Genomic DNA, 18,855 nt, shown 5'->3' on the forward strand with positions numbered 1-18,855 from the left:
AAAATACGTAAGCATGAGAGCCACAATCCTCCTCAAGCACCCTTTTTCTAACCCTTTTCTATTTTGCAGGTACATGAATATAGTAACACCCATCCAAGCAAGAGCATTCAAGACGGTTCCCATGGAGTACCATGGATGTGAGGGTGTGCTAATACCTTCCCCTTGCATAATCGATTCCCTTACCTTTTCTATGTTTTCTTTCCCCCTTAGGTTTTCTCAATGTTATCCATTCCCTCTTTTGGGATAAATAAAGTTCGGTGGAGACTTTGTTGTACCTTCGAATGTGCGATACGTTCGTGGACATATTTTAGCTAGCTTCAGCTAGCGACTCTGCTGGGGGCGGAAACCTAGTTGCTAGAAAGAGTCGAGCTTAGTTTTGTTTGTTTCTTGTTTGCTTGGGTGTTTATCTTCATGTTTTCCTATTTCTATATTTTATGTTTGTTGCATGTTTTATTGCTTTATATTTTGCATTTTTACTAACCCATTCTAGATTATCTTATTTTTGTTGTTGTTGGATTGGGGATGATGTTATTTCATAGAAGCTCTATACCTGAGCTTGAGTATATACATAGGATAAACTCATGAATAGTCGTGATGACCTGCATTTCGTATGTTGGGATGGCCCAAGACCAACACTCAAACTAGTTTCACTTGGGGGTACTTTTGTCCTGTGAGAATTCACTATGTTAAAGTAATTTCACTTGATTCCATGACTCTGGGAATCCTTTTAGGATCACCTTTTGAAGACTATTTCATACCCGTGAGTGGGATATTGGGTTTTTACAGGAAACCAAGCTCCTACATACCCTTTATTCTCTTGTAATGTCAATCTTTTGATACTACTTCAAGCAAAATGTTCAAATTATCCAGAATGTGGCCATGTTGTTGCATATCATAAAACATCATTTACATCATGTAACTCTTTTTGCATATGCATTTCCATGGAATCCCAGAGCCTAGTTTGTTGTCGAGTACCCAGAGATCGCATGAATCCGGGTAGAAGAAGTGTGTTCAGTTACAAGTTTGTGGAACCCAAGTTGAAAGCTTTGAAGGGTCTGGGAACTCGTTTGGATCTAGATCATGGAGAGGATTTCAAGAAAGCCTATTGGGAATCTCCTAGGTATTCTCAACACTGAAGTGAATGTTACAGAATTCCATACCTTGGTGCAGTTCTATGATCCTCCTTTGAGGTGTTTCACTTTCCGGGATTATTAGTTGGCACCAACATTTGAGGAATACTTATATATCTTAGAGGTCGGAATTAAGGATTAGGTTCCTTTTTTCTTTATCAAGAAACTACCAAAGTCTCATATTTTAGCCGAAGCTTTGTATTTGGAGAAGAAGAAAATGAAGCTTAACCTTAAGCCTAAGGGTGGAACTCATGGTTTTACTCTGAAGTTTTTGGTTGAGAAGGCCATTAGGTTTACTGATGTTAGGAGTTGGATAGCTTTCAATGTTGTTTTCGCTTTGCTCATCTATATGAGTATGTTGTTTCCTAGTATGGAAGACTTTGTGGACCTTGCATCTATTCACATCTTCCTGTCCAAGAATTTGGTTCCTACGCTGCTTGCTGACACTTATTACTTTATTCATATGAGGACTCAGAAGAAGAAGGGTATTATTGTATGATGTGTTCCTCTGTTGTATAGGTAGATTATTTTGCACCTACCCATTAAAGGTCCTTTCATCGAGAACAAGGACAATCTCAAGTGGTCTCAGATTATCATGTCTCTGACCACTTATGATATTTTGTGGCACGCTACAACTTATGATGATGTCAAGGTTATCCTGAATTGTGGAAGTTTCCCCAATGTACCCCTCATAAGTACAAAGGGTGGAGTCAACTACAATCCAAAGTTAGCTTTACGTCAGTTGGGTTATCCGTTGTTATACAAGCCAGATTCCGAGCATGTGGAGGAGTTTGTTTTGTGTGAAAGGGTTGACAATCCGGAGTTGCCAAGGAAGATTATTAGATCTTGGAGAAAAGTTTTTCGTCAAGGAAGATCTGAGTTAGGGAAGAAGAATTGTATTGCCAAGGAAGTCTACACGTAATGGGTTAAGGACAGGGTTGACGACATTCTATTATCGTTTTTGTTTGAGCCATCTATGAACATCCTACAGCCTGTGCTTGAAGTTGTTCCTACCTATGAGGTTGGGCAACTCTAGGAGACTATCAAGAGCTTAGAGAAAGTGAATGTTGATCTTAGATCTAATCTTGGTAGGCTTATAATGGAGAAGGGAGACTTGGAGCTTAACCTCAACCAAAAGAGAGCCATGACATCCCAAGTAGTGGAGGAAGCCCAAGAGGAGCATTTCAAGTGGAGGAAAACAGGTGACGCTTTGAATGGGACCATTGAAAGTTTGTTTATCAAGAAGAAACAACTCACCAACGCCCAACTCAAGAAGCTTTGAGAATAGTTAGAGGATATCAAGAAGGAGTTGAAGGAAGAAAAGATTTGTACTAAGTAGTTGGATGTTTCTTTATCTCAACACCAAACAAAACTGAACAAGCAGTTTGAAGAGATTTAAGGGTTTAAGGATCAGGCACATCAAAGTAGAAAAGATATTGATCAACTTCAGAAATAAGCTACACAATGGGAAAGGAACAGTCATCATTTTCATGGTCTCTTGGATCAGAAGAAGGTTGTGCTACAAGAACTTTTCAGTAGGCCAATGCAGTCTATGCCTTTGAGGATACACAGTGGTGGTTAACCCGATTTTAGTGGATGCTTAATCATCTTTGGGGGGGTTTCATTATTATCTTGTTGAACACACTTGATGTATCCCTTGGGGAAGAAGCTCTAATAATTGTACTCTTTGTTTCATTATTATGAATATATAAGGGTTCGTTTCATTATCAGTTTTATCTTGCACCTCTATTTCCTATGCTTTATGATTACTTACGACAAATAAAGACTTGAAAATTCCTTGGAAAATAATAATCCAAAATATTTTTACATAAACATCCCATTCATTCATATTCACTTTTCTATCCGAAATGCAAAATGCTTACATCTGTCTTCATCCTCTTCAGAAAGGCGATGACCCAACAGTACTTCACCAGATCCCGCAAACAGAGAATTGTGTCTGATTTTGAATAAGAGAATGCTGCAAAAGGGAGGCTCTAGATCTTCTCCAAGGACATATGGGTACCATCCTAGAACATCTGCAGACTTAGAGAGACAATGTTGTTGTTGTCAATAAAGCTGATGCTACTATGGTGACTTCTGCTACTGACACAACTCTGGTTGTGATGGATCATATTGACCTGGTTGTTCAACCCGCTGCTGTTAGCCAACCTTTGTCTCAAGCTACTCCTAGTAGTTTTGTTGATTCCTACCCGTGGGGGATGCCTCATACCTACAATCCTCAGTTTTCTACTGGAAATTTGTTCATGCCATACCAGTCCTTTGCTGTTGCTCCTGCCAATGTGAATGATGTTGCTTTCCCGTGGGGAATGCCTAATCCTTATTCAGCTCAAGGGCTTGAAACATAAGAGACACCTACTGCAAATGTTGATAATGTTGAAGACCAGGAACCTGAGTATAGGGGTCCTCATCTCAATTTCCACATCTCTGCTCTACCTATTCAACCAAACCCATATGCTTATACTGTTATGGTCCCACCATTTCTTAACAATGTTGCACTCCAGTGTGCTTATTTTATGGCACCTCTTGCTCCAAATGTGCAACCTGGGGGCAGATTGCTCAAGAAGACACTCCAGCTGCCCAAACTTTGAACCTGGTTATGACGTATCGTATGTTTCCTTAGTTTATGCAACAAATGCCTGCTCAAAATACAGTTCAACCTCCTTCTAGAGTTGCTACTCAAAGGGTACCTATGATCGATCATCCTAGGCCTGCTGAATATCAACTCTTGGAGGAGCAGATCTGTGTCATTGAAGGTTTATCTGCTCTCGGTTTGAATGCAAGAGAACTGTGTTTGGTACCCAATGTTGTGCTCCCTAAAAACTTCAAAGTACCTGATCTACCCAAGTACACAGGCTTGAGTTGTCCGCGCAATCACATTACCATATACTGTAGAAAGATGACCTCTTACATTGATAATGATGAATTATTAATCCATTATTTCTAAGACAGTGTGTCTGGGGCATCTCTGGATTGGTATATGAATCTAGAGCCAGGGAAGATAAGATCATGGAAGGATTTGTCTAATGCTTTTTTGAACCAGTACAAGTACAATATATACATTGCCCCTACCTGGTTACAACTTCATAATCAAGCCCAACGATCTAATGAAACTTTTAAAGAACATGCACAGAGATGGCGTGAAATGGCTTCAAGGGTCAGGCCGACCTTGACAAATACCAAGTTAGTGGACATTTCATGGGGATACTCCAAATTTTATACTATGTGACGGACCCCAAATTTTGACCACCATATTCATCTTTACTAGAGACTTAGGGCGCGAGTCACCAACATATTGAGATTCCCATACATATCATCCGATTAACCCCAATGACCTGAAAAGTCAAAGGAGGACCATTTTGACTTTTTCTAAACCAGTAATTGGCCTTTGTTTAACATTAGTAAAATTATTCAAATTAAGACTATTAGTTGAAGTTTCTATTGTCTATGGTGTTCATATTAATTCGATATTATCGGGGTTAAATTGAACTTCATCAATTTATGAGTAAATTAATGTTATTATATGAATTAGATTGGTTACTAATTATTTTGGTTATTTAAACATAGGGTTAATTGGATTAATTAAATATTAGGGACAAATTTAATTATTCTTTATGTAATTAAATCAATAAAATGTTGATTAATTTGGGGTTATTAAACTAATTAGTTTTTAATTGAGTTATCATCATTTTTATTTAAATTAGATTAATGGGACTATTTTAGGTTATATGACTTAAGCTGATTTGGATGTTAATCAGATTAATTAAATTAATGTTTAACATAAGAAATAAGGTTAATTTGGGTCCACTTATTTGAAACCGGTCCAGGCCTATTCAAAATTGGTCAAGTGGGCAACCCACATCCCTAATCAAATGGTCCAAGTGAATGACCCAAAAGTTGACTGGGTCAAGAAGAACCTGTGGGCATCTAGACCCGAGTCCATTACCCATATCCCTGTTCATCTTTCTTCCCCAATTTCCCAACCATAATTTTTCAAAATGGAAAACCAAAAAATTGAATCAAAACCTACAATTTTCATTTTCAATCGAAACTTTCCATTCACATTCAAATTATGAATTACATAGCAATCCAGACTACATACATCACGTATTTCAGTTACAATTTAAACCTAATTTCTATTTCTAAACTAAGTCAAAATTATAATAAAACTTAATTCAATCAGATCTCAATCAAATCTAAATTTCCTAAATCATATAATCTAATTAAGTTCTAAACCTAAAAACTACTCTATTAGAGCCTAAGTCTAAGATTGAATCAAGAAGGAAGAAAAAACCCTAAAAGAATCCTAGAATTCTTGCTCCCGCAACCCACCAATGATCACTAAGAGCTCCGATTCCGAAGTGTTTAGGGTTTTACATTGAAACCCCAATCTTCTTGAGCTTGGCCATCATCACCAAAAAGACCTTGCATCCACATAGAAAGAGGAAAAGTTAGATGGGGAAAGAGATAAGCAACCAAAAGGGAAAGTAGAGTCAAAATAATTTACCTTTTACAGGAGAATTCCTCCTCTCCTAAGGTTTGCTACAAGGTCTCCTTGCTCTTTATGTATTTGCTTGTGTGGATTGCTTGCTTGTTTATGATGTATGCCTGATGATGTTTGTGTTGAGTTTAGGTGTGATTTGAAGCGTTTTTGGAAAACTAGGGTCAGGGTTCTTCATTTTAGGGTTAGGGTTCATTCAACATAGGGTTAGGGTTCAAACGATGAACCCTATAGTTCATCTTGGGATTAAGTTAAGGTTCGTGTTTGGTTAGGGTTCATTTTCCTTAAAGGTTTATGGGTTGATGTTCATCACCCAGATGAAAATCGGTTGTAGATCCTCGTTGAGCTTCAACTGGAGATCTGGGATTCACGGTGGTTTCAAGAAAGGGGACAGTGGGGGGTTGATTCTTGGGTTGAGTGTTCTTCATGTTCATGATGAACATGAAGATTCGGATAAAATTTTTGAAGTTTCCGGTTGAACTTCAATCGGAAACTGGAACGAGTGGTAGTTTAGATGGTGGTGGAAGGTGGAGAAAGATGGAAGAGGGTGGTCAAAAGAGAGAGTGGAGTGAAAAGTAGAGAGAGGGCGGGGAATAAGAGAGACAGTGAAAGAAATAAAATTAGAGTAGTGTGAATGGAAAGGGATTTAAACGCGTCCCCCCGTTTCACTGGATTCCCCCTACGGGGCCTTCAGATATGTTGACCCTTTGAGTCATCTAACGCGGCCAGATCCACACTGATCCACCGGTTGAGCTCACATCCCATCCCTTCTATTGACATACTTTCATGGTCATCTCATCCAACACATGAGGGTCAATCTTGTTGACTCTCCAGTCAACAGATCAGACGCTCCTGGTTGAGAGTCCACCATTGACTCTCCTAGGATGAGCTTGGGACATAGTGGGCTTAGAGAGGCCAATGAGCCTCTATTTATTCCTTTTTACACTCCCCATAAAGGTCCATCTACTAACTTATTTCAAAATGCACCCCCACCCCCCATTTTTTTTTAGTTAATTAAGCCCTTAATCAACTATTAATTAGGTTTTATCTATTTAACATTTAAGATTAATTCAATAATTAGGTTTTTTTATTTTCTTATTTATTTATTGATGATATTTTATTTTTTAATTAGTTAATTAATTATAATGTTCATATTTTAATTAATGAGGGGTTTATATTATTTATATTAGGATTAATTAAATCATGAAACATGGGATAGAAACTAACACTAGACTACCTTACGTAAATAAATAAATAATCTTTTTTATAATAAAAAAATCTTTTTGGGTCTCTCGTCCATTTAAATAGAATACCTTATGTAAGTAAATAAATAATTAAACAATCAACCAGTAATCGAGCAAATACGTTAGGAATACATACTAACACTAGACTTAGAGGAGGATCCCATTGAGTACAATGGAGGTAAGGGGTGACTAGTACCTTCCCCTTATTTAACCGACTCCCGAACCTAGTCTCTCCTCTTTAACTATTAGGTTTTATCATTATTTCCCCGCTCCTTAGGAATAAATATAGGATGACGGAGACTCTGTCATTTTTCTAGCCGCGATATCTGGTGACTCTGTTGGGGAGTTCTTATACTTTCCCTAAAGAGAGTCCATCCTAACCTTGGGTTTTAGGGTTGTGCTTGTCTCTATGTGTATTTGCTTTCTTAATTTTTTTTATTTACATTATTCTTTATTATATTATTATGCACGTCATATCATATTGGTTGGGATTTTCAAAGGTGTGAAGCTAAAACCCATGCTTGATAAAAATATTTATCATAAGAAGACTAACACTTCTTCATGATGGAACTTTGAATTTGGTCCATGAACTAGGGACCTATTATAGAACACACTAAAATAACGGTGACCTTATGTTATCAACCCGCAAGGGCCATTACTAAGGTCCCACCTAGATGAGAGTTATCCTGAAGGCTTACCATAGAAATGCTTGCTCCTTATCATGGTAAAACAAGGATATAATCCATGACTTTAGGGCTATTATCTTACCCAAAGTTTTATATCCTACAAGTGAGGGGATTGGGTGGTCTAATATTAGATCCAACCCTTGACAAACTTCAACTTCTGATGCAAAGTTGACGTAACGGCTCCTGCCTCATGTATCCATGGCCTTCCTAACAAGCAGCTATAGGCCGGGTGGATATCCATTACTTGGAAAGTAATTTGGAAATCACTCAGACCTATCTCCACAGGAAGGTCTACTTCACCAATCACAGTCTTGCAAGAACCATCAAATGCCTTGACGATCACGCCACTATACCTCATCGGAGCTCCTTGATATGTCAATATAGAAAGAGTTGATATGGGAAGAACATTCAAAGACGAACCAGTATCAACTAATACGTTTGACAGTGCATCCTCCTTACAGTTAATTGAAATGTGCAACGCCAGATTGTGATTTCTACCTTCCTCAGGAAGTTCCTCGTCACAAAAGCTCAAATTGTTGCAGGAAGTGATGTTAGCCACAATATGATCAAACTGATCAACCGTTACATCATGCTCAACATACGCTTGCTCTAATACCTTATGCAATGCTTCTCTGTGCGCTTCAGAATTCATAAGCAGAGACAACACTGAAATTTTGGAAAGGGTTTGGAGTAACTGCTCCACCATATTAAACTCACTCTTCTTAATCAACTGGAGTACCTCATCGTCATCATTAGGCTTCAAACCGCTGGATTCACCAGACTGACACTTTGGAGCGCTAATTGGATCAATTGCAGGCACTTCAACACTCTTACTGGCAGATATATCTTCAACATTCTTTGGGAACACCGACTCAAAAACACGACCACAACGGGTCACCTTCGTAACATCAACAATGCTCACAACAAAATTGGTCGTAGGCAAAGGAACCTCTTGACCATTCTCTAACATAATAGCATTGTACTGGTATGGAACAACCTTATCAAATGCATACATAACTGGACTTGCTAACTGTATAACTAACGGTGATACCGATCTATTGCTGACACTGTTACTGCTACTACTGTCAAATTGGATCAACACTCTCTCCAGAGTCTTGAACATAGGAACTATAACATTCACATCGTCACCTAAGTGACGGGACTGAAGAATCTGGATAATACCCTCATCCATCAACCTCTGGATGTCTCTCTTCACAACCATACAACCTCGGGGGTTAACACTGCAAATTGCACAACCATCATGGTCATGCTCACAATCACTTACCAAACAGATATCCTTGTGCATCATCACTAATGACCTTATAATGAAACAGACATCAAATACTTTGAACTCCCCAAGACAACCATCTACCATGTTAACAAAAGGGTTACCATGAGCAGGTAGTGGGTTAGCTTGGACATTCGGCGCACGGTCCTCAAAGGACACCATCCCACTCTTAACCAATTTCTGAACTTCGTACTTCAGGGGGTAACAGATCTCAATATCCTGACCAGGAGCCCCTTGGTGAAAGGCACAGTGAAACTGTGGCTTGTACCACCATGGAAGTGGTTCTGGAATTTGCGGAGGATTTCTCGATTGCAAAAGGTTCTTGAGAACCAATGATGGATACAATTCAGCATAAGACATAGGAATCGGGTCGAAAGAGGCCTTCTTTCTCTCAAAATTTGGTTGTTGTTGTTGATGTTGATGATTGTTGTTGTTGTTGTAGTTGTTTATTCTTTGTTATGGCTGTTGTTGACGTTCTTGTTGAACGGGCATTGATTGATTGTTGGAAAATACATGAATAACAGATGATACTTGATGATGGTGTTGACGGGGTTGTGGAATTCTTCTAACATGAGGCCTCCTCTGCCTCCCTACTGATACTACATTAGTCTCGCCTTCTTTCTTTCTGGAAAACCCACTATCATACTTCTTGCTAGACGAAACCTCCTCTTTAGACAACCGTCCCTCTCGGACACCTTCTTCTAACCTCATCCCCATGTTTACCATTTCGGTAAAATCAGTAGGGGCACTGGAAATCATGCGCTCATAGTAAAATGAGCTCAGGGTCTTGAGAAAAATCTTGGTCATCTCCTTTTCTTCCAAAGGAGGGGTAATGTGAACAGCTAGTTCTCTCCATCGCTGAGCGTATTCCTTGAACGTCTCCTTTTCCTTCAGAGACAATGACCTCAACTGGTCCCTATTCGGTGCCATATCCATATTATATTTGTACTGCTTCACGAAAGCCTCACCCAAATCATTGAATATGCGGACACTCGCACTATCCAAACCCATGTACCACCTCAAAGCGGCACCAGTCAGACTGTCTTGGAAATAATGAATCAGTAACTAATCATTATCATTTTGCGTAGACATCTTTCTAGCATACATGACAAGATGACTGAGTGGAGAGGTATTCCCCTTATACTTTTCAAAGTCAGGGACTTTGAACTTCATCGAGATCCTAACATTAGGAGCCAAGCAAAGTTCCACAGAATTCTTACCAAACAAATCTTTTCCCCTCAGGGTCTTCAACTCCTTTCGCAGCTCAAGGAAATGGTCTTTCATCTCATCCATATTTTCATAAACATCAGGGCCCTCAAACAGCTCAGAATGATAGATGGTTTCCTTAACACGAGGCAGAGTGTGAACAATCGGTGGTGGTACGGACATGATCGGGCTAGATGTCGGCATGGAAGAAAAAGTAGGCGCAAAATCTTCAGGTGCAAAGTTGGGCGGCATTCCCCACGGGAATCCAACAGGAATGGCGGAAGAGAAATGAGCGGCAGACACGGTTGAAGAAACAACCTCTGATATGACAGTCCTCTGAGGAGGAGGAGTTTCAGGCGTTGGAGAAGATTGACTTTAAGTAGCTAGGATTGACTCCATTGTGGCAGTCCGACGGGAAATTTCGTCCTTCAAGTCTCTGTTCTCTTGCTCTACATGTTCCATGATACTTGGATGTTGGCGCGGGTATTGTATCGATGAGTCAGCTTGGCTGAAGCAGAAAACAAAAACCAATAAGATATCTGGCGAAAGAGAAACCTGCTATGCAAATGATGCATGAAATGCAATGCTTGATTATTTTTATTTTCAAGGAACATACTATTTTATTTGCAAATATATATATATATATATATATATATATATATATATATATATATATATATATATATATATATATATATATATATATATATATATATATATATATATATATATATATATATAACAATTACGCATTTTGATTGACCATAAAAAATCTCTTTTATTTATATAATTGGAAGGATTACACTGAGTACAATTTCAGAAACCAAAATACAAAATACAAGAGAAAAAGAAACTAATCATCCTAAGGATCCCTAACAACACTGTCAGACGATCGGGTTGCAGGCGCGTACTTCCTTCGGATGTGTCGGGTCTCAAACTCAAAAGAAGTCTTCATCTGAGTCTTCTCGAGGACAAGCTAATCAACAATCTTTTTCCAAGAAACAGAAGGCTGAGGCATACTAGAGGAAGATGAAACCTCTGGTTCTCTCGGTCTCTTCATTACTCGGTCTTCAAGAAGCTTAATAAGTGCATCCTTATCCTTAGACTCAAGCTTCAACTCCTCATGCTTCCTACTCAAAGCATGGAAACACTCTTCCCACATATCCTTCTCTTGCTTCATCTTGGAGAGTGCGTCTTCCAACTCTTCTACATCTTGATTAGGGAGAGCTAATGGATCAACCACAACCATAGACATAGGTTTCTCACAAGCATAAGACATCTTCAATTCCAAGGCTCTCTTCTTCACCCAAAGAGTGTAAGCTTCCAAAGCTACACAGTTGTACGGACCAAGCTCGGATCTTTCTTTCCTATGCACATTATGCCAAGCATGTACAATCTTCTACTTCAAATGTTGGAGATCTTTACCCTCTTGATAGAAAAGACCTTCTAACAAAGTGTTATTAGGTTTGTCTCTCAAGGGGAACCCTTGTTGACGACGAGCCAAAGCAGGGTTGTAGTTGATTCCTCCTTGTGTACCAATGAGAGGCACATTAGAGAGTTCACCACAACAATCAAGAATCTCCAAGCTACTCAATGAAGAATCAGACCAAACTATATCATCATTAATGAGAGACATAAGTCTCTGAGACCACCTTAGACATTGTTTGTTTTCCACAAAAGCAGGCGTCTGAGGCAAGTGCAAAATAAACCACTTGTATAGAAGAAGAACACAACAGACGATAGTTCCACCACCCTTAGAATTCCTTAGATGCAAAGAGAAGTACATATCTCCTAACAAAGTAGGCACAAGATTCCCAATCAAGAAAATTCTAATGGCGTTAACATCAACAAAACCATCAATGTTAGGGAACAAAGATAACCCATAGATGAGCAACACAAAGATAGCTTCAAAAGCATCCATACTACCGACTTGAGCAAAGGTAGTAGCTTCCTTGACGAGGAACTCAGAAGTCAATCCAAACAATCCTCCTTTCTTCACCCAATAGGCCTCAATCTCATACTTCTTCAAGTGAAAAGCTTCAGCTATGATATGAGATCTGGGAATCTCTTCCAATCCATTAAAAGGTACTTTGTCAGAAACAGGTATTCCCAAGAGATGGGCATACTCCTCCAACATAGGTACAAGCTGATAATTAGGAAAGGTGAAGCAATGGTAGAGAGGATCATAAAACTGAACCAACACACTCAAGAGTCCTTCCACTACATCAGTAGACAAGATTGATAGAATCTTCCCATGACGTTGCTTAAAATCCAAGGGATCTAATACAAAATATGATAGCTTCCTTAACTCTTTCAAATCTGGACATATGAAATTGTACTTCTTTGTGTTCCTTCGTCCACAATCCATGGTCTAAATTTTTTTGCAAATAAGACCTCAGTTCCTTGAAATTATTTCTGGTGTGATGAATGTTATGATGCACATGAATGCATGAATGCAACAATCATAAATAAGAGATCACACACAAGGCAAACAAACAAAGGTCAAGAGATGAATCAAGTCATTGTCAAGATCAATCATCCATTTTGGTGGATTATGGTTTTCACCTTATCAACACCCAAGTTCCATTGATATTGACAAGACTTGATTGGATCAACCAAGAATTAAGGGTTTGTTTGAAGGAGAAGAGCGATCCAAAATGCAGCGGAATTTAAAATTTCTCCTTTAATAATCCTTACGAATGGGCATGATTAGTGATAGAATCGTTACCTCTTGTGGCAATTGTAACCTTTGATGCAGATCTACGTAGCGATCACGAACGTTGAACGATGACAACGCCTCTACTCAGTCCACACGAACGGATTCCTTCAATCTCAGTGCTAGTTGCTACGAATGAAGGCTTTGAGTGTGAGAGAGAGAGAAACAAAATTGCAACTGCACTAATGCTTCTACACAAGGGTTCTATTTATAGAACCACTTGTATGGGCTGCAAGCTAAAAAACCCACTCAAGTGTATGTGGCCCATATCTTATAATATTCCAAAATCACTTAAACGCATGGTACCTTACCATATTTCGTATTCTACTTAAGTACACCGTACCTTACGATGTTCTACAATTCACTTAAGTGCACCGTACATTACGGTATTCCTTAGTTACTCTATCTCTCATCAATCTGTCCTTTTGTGTGTGACCCTGTAAGTTTTCGCGGCATTGGCAATTATATTAAATCACGTATTTAACATAATAAACAGTGAGCGGTATCTAGCAACACATCACTGCTACCCAAGACACGAAAATGTCATATGATCTGACAAATCCTTTTGTGATAATACTTATGTGTACAATTACCCTTTTGGCCTTATGTCTATATTGAACACAAGGCATAGACCGTGTCATCCTTGTCTAGTTCAATATTAGGCCCATAGACATTTTTCCTGTTACGCAGGATGGGCAAATTCCATCTAGGTCACTCATGTCCCTTAACATGCTTCGTGGAGTACCCATCAACTGTCTTTATGGTCATCCAGTTACGGACAATGTTTGATCAACAATAAGGCACTCGACTCTACATCTGGGGTCCATAGTGGTTTCAGGTCGAAGGGTGGTATACACCATTATCACCATGAGAATAACTTATGACACTTTGCATAACATTCTACATAGTATTCTCATAGCGGGTCAATCCAGTATAAATATTACTCTTAATATTCATACCTATGTTTAAGACTTGATAATCCTTATCCATGATCCATGAGATGTGATCATCAGTCTATATACATAATAGTCTTAATGCTTTAATGTTATCCCACTTCACAATAAAGCTCGACTATGGATACTTTAAGAATAGTGTCCTTATGTTTAATGTGATCTCATGATTAAGCCACACTTGATACATTAAACGGACTAGCTATTCTAGGGACTTTATTAAATAAACATAATAAAGAAAAAGCCTTTTATTATTAATAAATAATTTTATACAAGTACCAAAAGTATTGGCCTCTAGGGCTTACAGCAACATTGTTGTGAGTCACGAGCATGAAGTCTGGGTAAGAACCATCCCAAAGGAGTGTACTAAGGATAAAACCTGTAGATCATGTTCTAAAAAGTTCCCAAAGTCTTAATTCCATCCATCGGATATTACAGGTTAGGATGACTGACTCATCAACCCATAATATTCTCAAGAGAAACTCGTCTGAGTGTAGTATCGCATAATAATTGTTATCAAGTCTACACCAGAACAGTCTTCGCACTACGTCCTAAATAGGCCAAAAGGGGTTAAATGTTCTACGGTCCTCAACTTCTCGGACCCCAAATCAAAGATAGTAATTCCTAACCATAAATAACTTGTGTGACATTCATAACTCCAAAAGGATCTCCACTGAGTAGATGGGTCTCAAGACAACTTATTAAGAACTACTCCACACAAGTCGAACATGATTATACCATCCTCCTATCTTAATTGCACTCAAGTTCGGGTTAGAACTTATCTCACCACTCAGAGATCACCAAGCACAACAAACAAGTTATATCATACAAGCAAATATACATACATCAAATACAAAACTATAAACACACAAAAAAGTAGGCTAAACCCACTGGAGACTACTCCCCATCAGAGTCGCCACTTAATTTTTGCAGCGGTAAATTAATGACCATCAAGCTATGGATAAGCTAGACGTCAGTTAAACCAGAGTCGCCACCGCGCTTTTATTGTTTCCAAGGGAAAAGAGAAAAGTACGAACAAAACCCAAAAATAAGAAGTTTTCAAATCAAAACTAATAAAATTCTAGAGATTACAGGTAAGGGGGTTGATTACACAGAGGGAAGGTGTTAGCACCCAAAGTGTCCTAGGTACTCCTAAGGAACCCTTTCTTGTGTGCATATGTATTTTTGTACAAAATGATGTTTGCAATAAATAGAGTGGAGGGGTGAGAAAAGAATTCATTAATTATATTTTTGTGTTTGACAAGACCTTCGGACTTGTGCCTACGTACCAACATAAAATGAGGGATCAAAACCTCGTAGTTCATGGTAACAATTTCAAAGTGGATGCATTGCTTTTAACAAAAATTTAAGTTTAACAGATGAACAAAAGGCCTAAACAGTTTGAATGAGTGTTAGTTCTTTTTGTCTTTTGAAATTTTGAGTAAAGTATAGTTAAGTTCATTTACAAATTTGATTAATAAAAGAGTTTAAAAAAAATTCAATGGCATAAGGCCAAAGTTTCTAATTTGCAATATGGTCTATGTTTAGAAATCACAAACAAAGAAGATTTTGAAAGAGAAGAGAACTCCTTCATTTGCTTCCTACGAAGATGCAAAGTTGGCCATTGAGCGTGGTGCAACCACTGGTTTAGGAAAAATGATTGAGTTAGAAGACAACGAGTCCCGGGCTGGCATAGGTTTTTCTTCTGGTACTTTCAACAAGCAAGGGTTATTCAAGAGTGGAGGTTTCATCCACACTGGTCTAGATGAGGAGGCTGCTGCCGTTTTAGAAGAAGATACAGAGGATTCTGGCAATTTCATCATCCCTGGAGGGGTCTGCAACAATTGGGTCACTGTGGATATTCCAACATTTGTCTATAAGTCAACGTAATGATCACTTTGTTTAAAAACCCTTCTCCCATGCCAAAAGGAGGAGTGATAACATTGTTGGCAACATAAATACAATGATATTTTCATTCAATAAATTCATGTTAAATGTTTGTTTTCCAATTATTTTCCCTTTTCGCTTTTTGCATGAAATTGGTGATCACATAAAACCCTAAAAAATAGAATAAAATCGATATTTTTCATATGCATAATGATTTGCCTTGTTTGAATTCTAAATCTTTTCATATCCAAAATCATTATGCAGGTTGATTTCTAAACCCATTGAACATAATGACCCAACACCATCTCCCAATTTTGAATTCCCTGTATTTGAGGCAGAGGAAGATGATGTTGAAGAGATTCCTGATGAGATTACCCGTTTACTTGAGCATGAAGAAAAGAACATTCAGCCACATCTTGAGAATCTGGAAACAGTCAACTTGGGGTCTGAAGATTGTGTGCGAGAGGTAAAGATTGGGGCACTTCTGGAAGAATCTGTTAAGAAGGGGTTGATTAAGTTGCTACGAGAATATGTTGACGTCTTTGCCTGGTCATATGAAGACATGCCTGGTCTAGATACTGATATTGTGCAACATTTCCTACCTCTAAAGCCTGAGTGTGTGCCTGTAAAGCAGAAGCTCAGAAGAACTCATCCTGATATGGCAGTGAAGATCAAAGAGGAAGTTCAGAAGCAAATTGATGCGGGGTTCCTGGTGACTTTTATATATCCTCATTGGGTGGCCAATATTGTGCCCGTGCCTAAGAAAGATGGAAAAGTCCGGATGTGTGTGGACTATAGAGACTTGAATAAAGCTAGTCCGAAAGATGATTTCCCTCTACCACACATTGATATGTTGGTAGACAATACAGCTAAATTCAATGTCTTCTCGTTTATGGACGGATTTTCCGGATATAATCAGATTAAAATGGCACCCGAGGATATGGAGAAGACAACATTCATCACACCTTGGGGAACATTCTGTTATCGAGTGATGCCCTTCGGTTTGAAGAACGCAGGAGCCACGTATCAACGAGCTATGACTACCTTGTTCCATGACATGATGCACAAGGAGATTGAGGTGTACGTTGACAATATGATCGCTAAGTCAAGATCGGAGGCTGTACTCCCTGTAGAGGTGGAGATCCCATCAATGAGGGTCTTGATGGAAGCCAAGTTGACTGATACTGAATGGGTTCAGAGTCGTTATGACCAGCTAAACTTGATACAAGAAAAGAGATTGACTGCCATGTGCCACGGCCAGTTATATCAGCAGAGGATGAAGGAAGCTTTTGATAAGAAGGTCAAGCCTCGTGTGTTCCGAGAAGGTGACCTTGTGCTCAAGAAAGTTTTGTCTTTCGCGCCCGATTCCAGGGGCAAGTGGACTCCGAACTATGAGGGTCCGTATGTTGTTAAGAGAGCCTTTTCAGGCGGTGCTTTGATACTTACAACTATGGATGGGGAGGATTTCACTCGTCCTGTGAATTCAGATGCAGTCAAGAAATACTTCGCCTAAAAAAAATAAAAAAATAAAAACTGAATAGCCCGCTAAGTTGAAAACCCGAAAGGGCGGCTTAGGCAAAAATGAGCGTCTCGGTGGGTTGAAAACCCGAAAGGGCGATCCAGGCAAAAGTTAGAGACGTGAAAAATGAATATAGGTATCCCGCTAGATTGAGTACCTCATCCTAGGGCAATCTAGGCAAAAATTAGGGATTTGGCAAGTAACTGCGTCCTGACAAGACTTTGTTCTACAACTGTCGTCCGTCAGAGATCCTTGCTCATTATCAGCCAAAGCTTCAAATACATCGGATTCAGAACTGGTGGAGAAATGGTCATTATGTTCAATGTAGCCCTTTTCCAATATATATCACAATTTCAAATTTGTAAAGATCTATGGAGTCTTGCCATTCGCAGACTACCATTCTATCAAATAAATTTGAGCCTTTTATCCAATTATTGGCACTCTTATCTGTTTCTATTCAACAAATGTTTTGCATGTTTTGATTAAGAAAATATAATTGTTTTAAACAATCAAATTTTTTATAATTTGTTTTTAAACAAAGTGAACATTCACAATGACGAAAGGATACTTAGGAGATCCTCAGTGCTCTCCCAAGGGTGATACGATCCCCAACAGGGTAAGATTTTTGTCCATATTCCTGGCATGACTGTATCTCCTCCCTCCGGAACCCCTTGTGGTTTATCCGACCAAGTGGATTGCTTGTTGAGAGTCACCTCTCTTTCCTTCAGCAGAGTAGCAATCTTTCTTCCTCAGCAGCTTGGATCTCTTTGGGCAAGAGCGGTATTTGGTGGTTGATCCCGATAAATCCTTTATCTCCTCGGATAGATTCCCTAGTAGAGTTGTTGGTGTGGTGGACCTTGTGTCGCATTACGCCCGGCGGGAAAAAGACACAGAACCGCCACCGTGCGTTATTTATCCCAAAGGAGGGAAAGGAAACGCTCGAAGTAAACCTGGAAAGGAATGGTCTCACGACCAGAGATGCAAGGATCAGGAGTCGGTTATGCGAAGGGAAGGTATTAGCACCCCTACGCATCCGTCGTACTCGACGGGATCCACGCTAAAAAAGAATAGGAGAAAGGTTGCTAATAAAACTGCTCAAAACTGTACACGCTGGAATAAAACACAGATGAAAGACGGAAGAAAGGTGACTCGGCAGGATGTCGCATCCTGGTCCTACGTAGTTTGTCAGACACAAACATCAGAGTCGACGTAGTTCGGGATACGGGAAACGTGCTCGCTAGGATATCGCATCCTATGCATACGTATCTTCTATAACCAGAGGAAGAATCAGAGCACTCGTAGCTCGGCTAACGCACGCCGAAACAAAAACACTGAAACAAGACGCAGAGACATCAGGGCAAACACACAACCGGAAACAGAATGCCAATCGCTGGTCTTACATCCAACTCCACAAAAGAAACAGGAAACCGAATGCCAATCGCTGGGCTTACATCAGACTCCAAATAAAGAAACGCAAATAGGAAACCGAATGCCAATCACTGGGCTTACATCAAACTCCAAACAAAGAAACGCAAACAGGAAACCAAATGCCACTCGCTGGGCTTACATCAGACTCCGAACAAACAAACACACACGGGAAACCGACTGCCAATCGCTGGACTTACGTCAGACTCCACGCACACACACAAGAAGAAGAAGGGTCTCGATTGCAACTAGGGCAAGAGAAAGGGAAGGTCTCAATCGCAACGG

The 18,855-nt window shown here is 39.3% G+C and overlaps 1 protein-coding gene across 1 annotated transcript; it reads left to right on the forward strand.

The window, feature by feature from the left end:
- Positions 1-1,347: 1,347 nt before the first annotated feature.
- Positions 1,348-2,052, forward strand: LOC127122849 (uncharacterized). The gene is made up of 2 exons (XM_051053124.1): positions 1,348-1,615; positions 1,679-2,052. Exons 1-2 carry the CDS (start codon positions 1,348-1,350, stop codon positions 2,050-2,052), a joined length of 642 nt encoding a protein of 213 aa, XP_050909081.1.
- The last annotated feature ends 16,803 nt before the right edge of the window (positions 2,053-18,855 follow it).

This window comes from Lathyrus oleraceus, chromosome 2, assembly GCF_024323335.1.
Source record: "Lathyrus oleraceus cultivar Zhongwan6 chromosome 2, CAAS_Psat_ZW6_1.0, whole genome shotgun sequence".
NCBI classification, from domain to species: Eukaryota; Viridiplantae; Streptophyta; class Magnoliopsida; order Fabales; family Fabaceae; genus Lathyrus; species Lathyrus oleraceus.

What these genes read in the sequence shown, in the direction of transcription:
- LOC127122849 (XM_051053124.1), top strand. Translation starts at nt 1,348, where the DNA reads ATGAAGCTTAACCTTAAGCCTAAGGGTGGAACTCATGGTTTTACTCTG. An exon ending in GAGGACTCAGAAGAAGAAGG is followed by an intron (nt 1,616 to 1,678) that starts GTATTATTGTAT and finishes TACCCATTAAAG; the next exon opens with GTCCTTTCATCGAGAACAAG.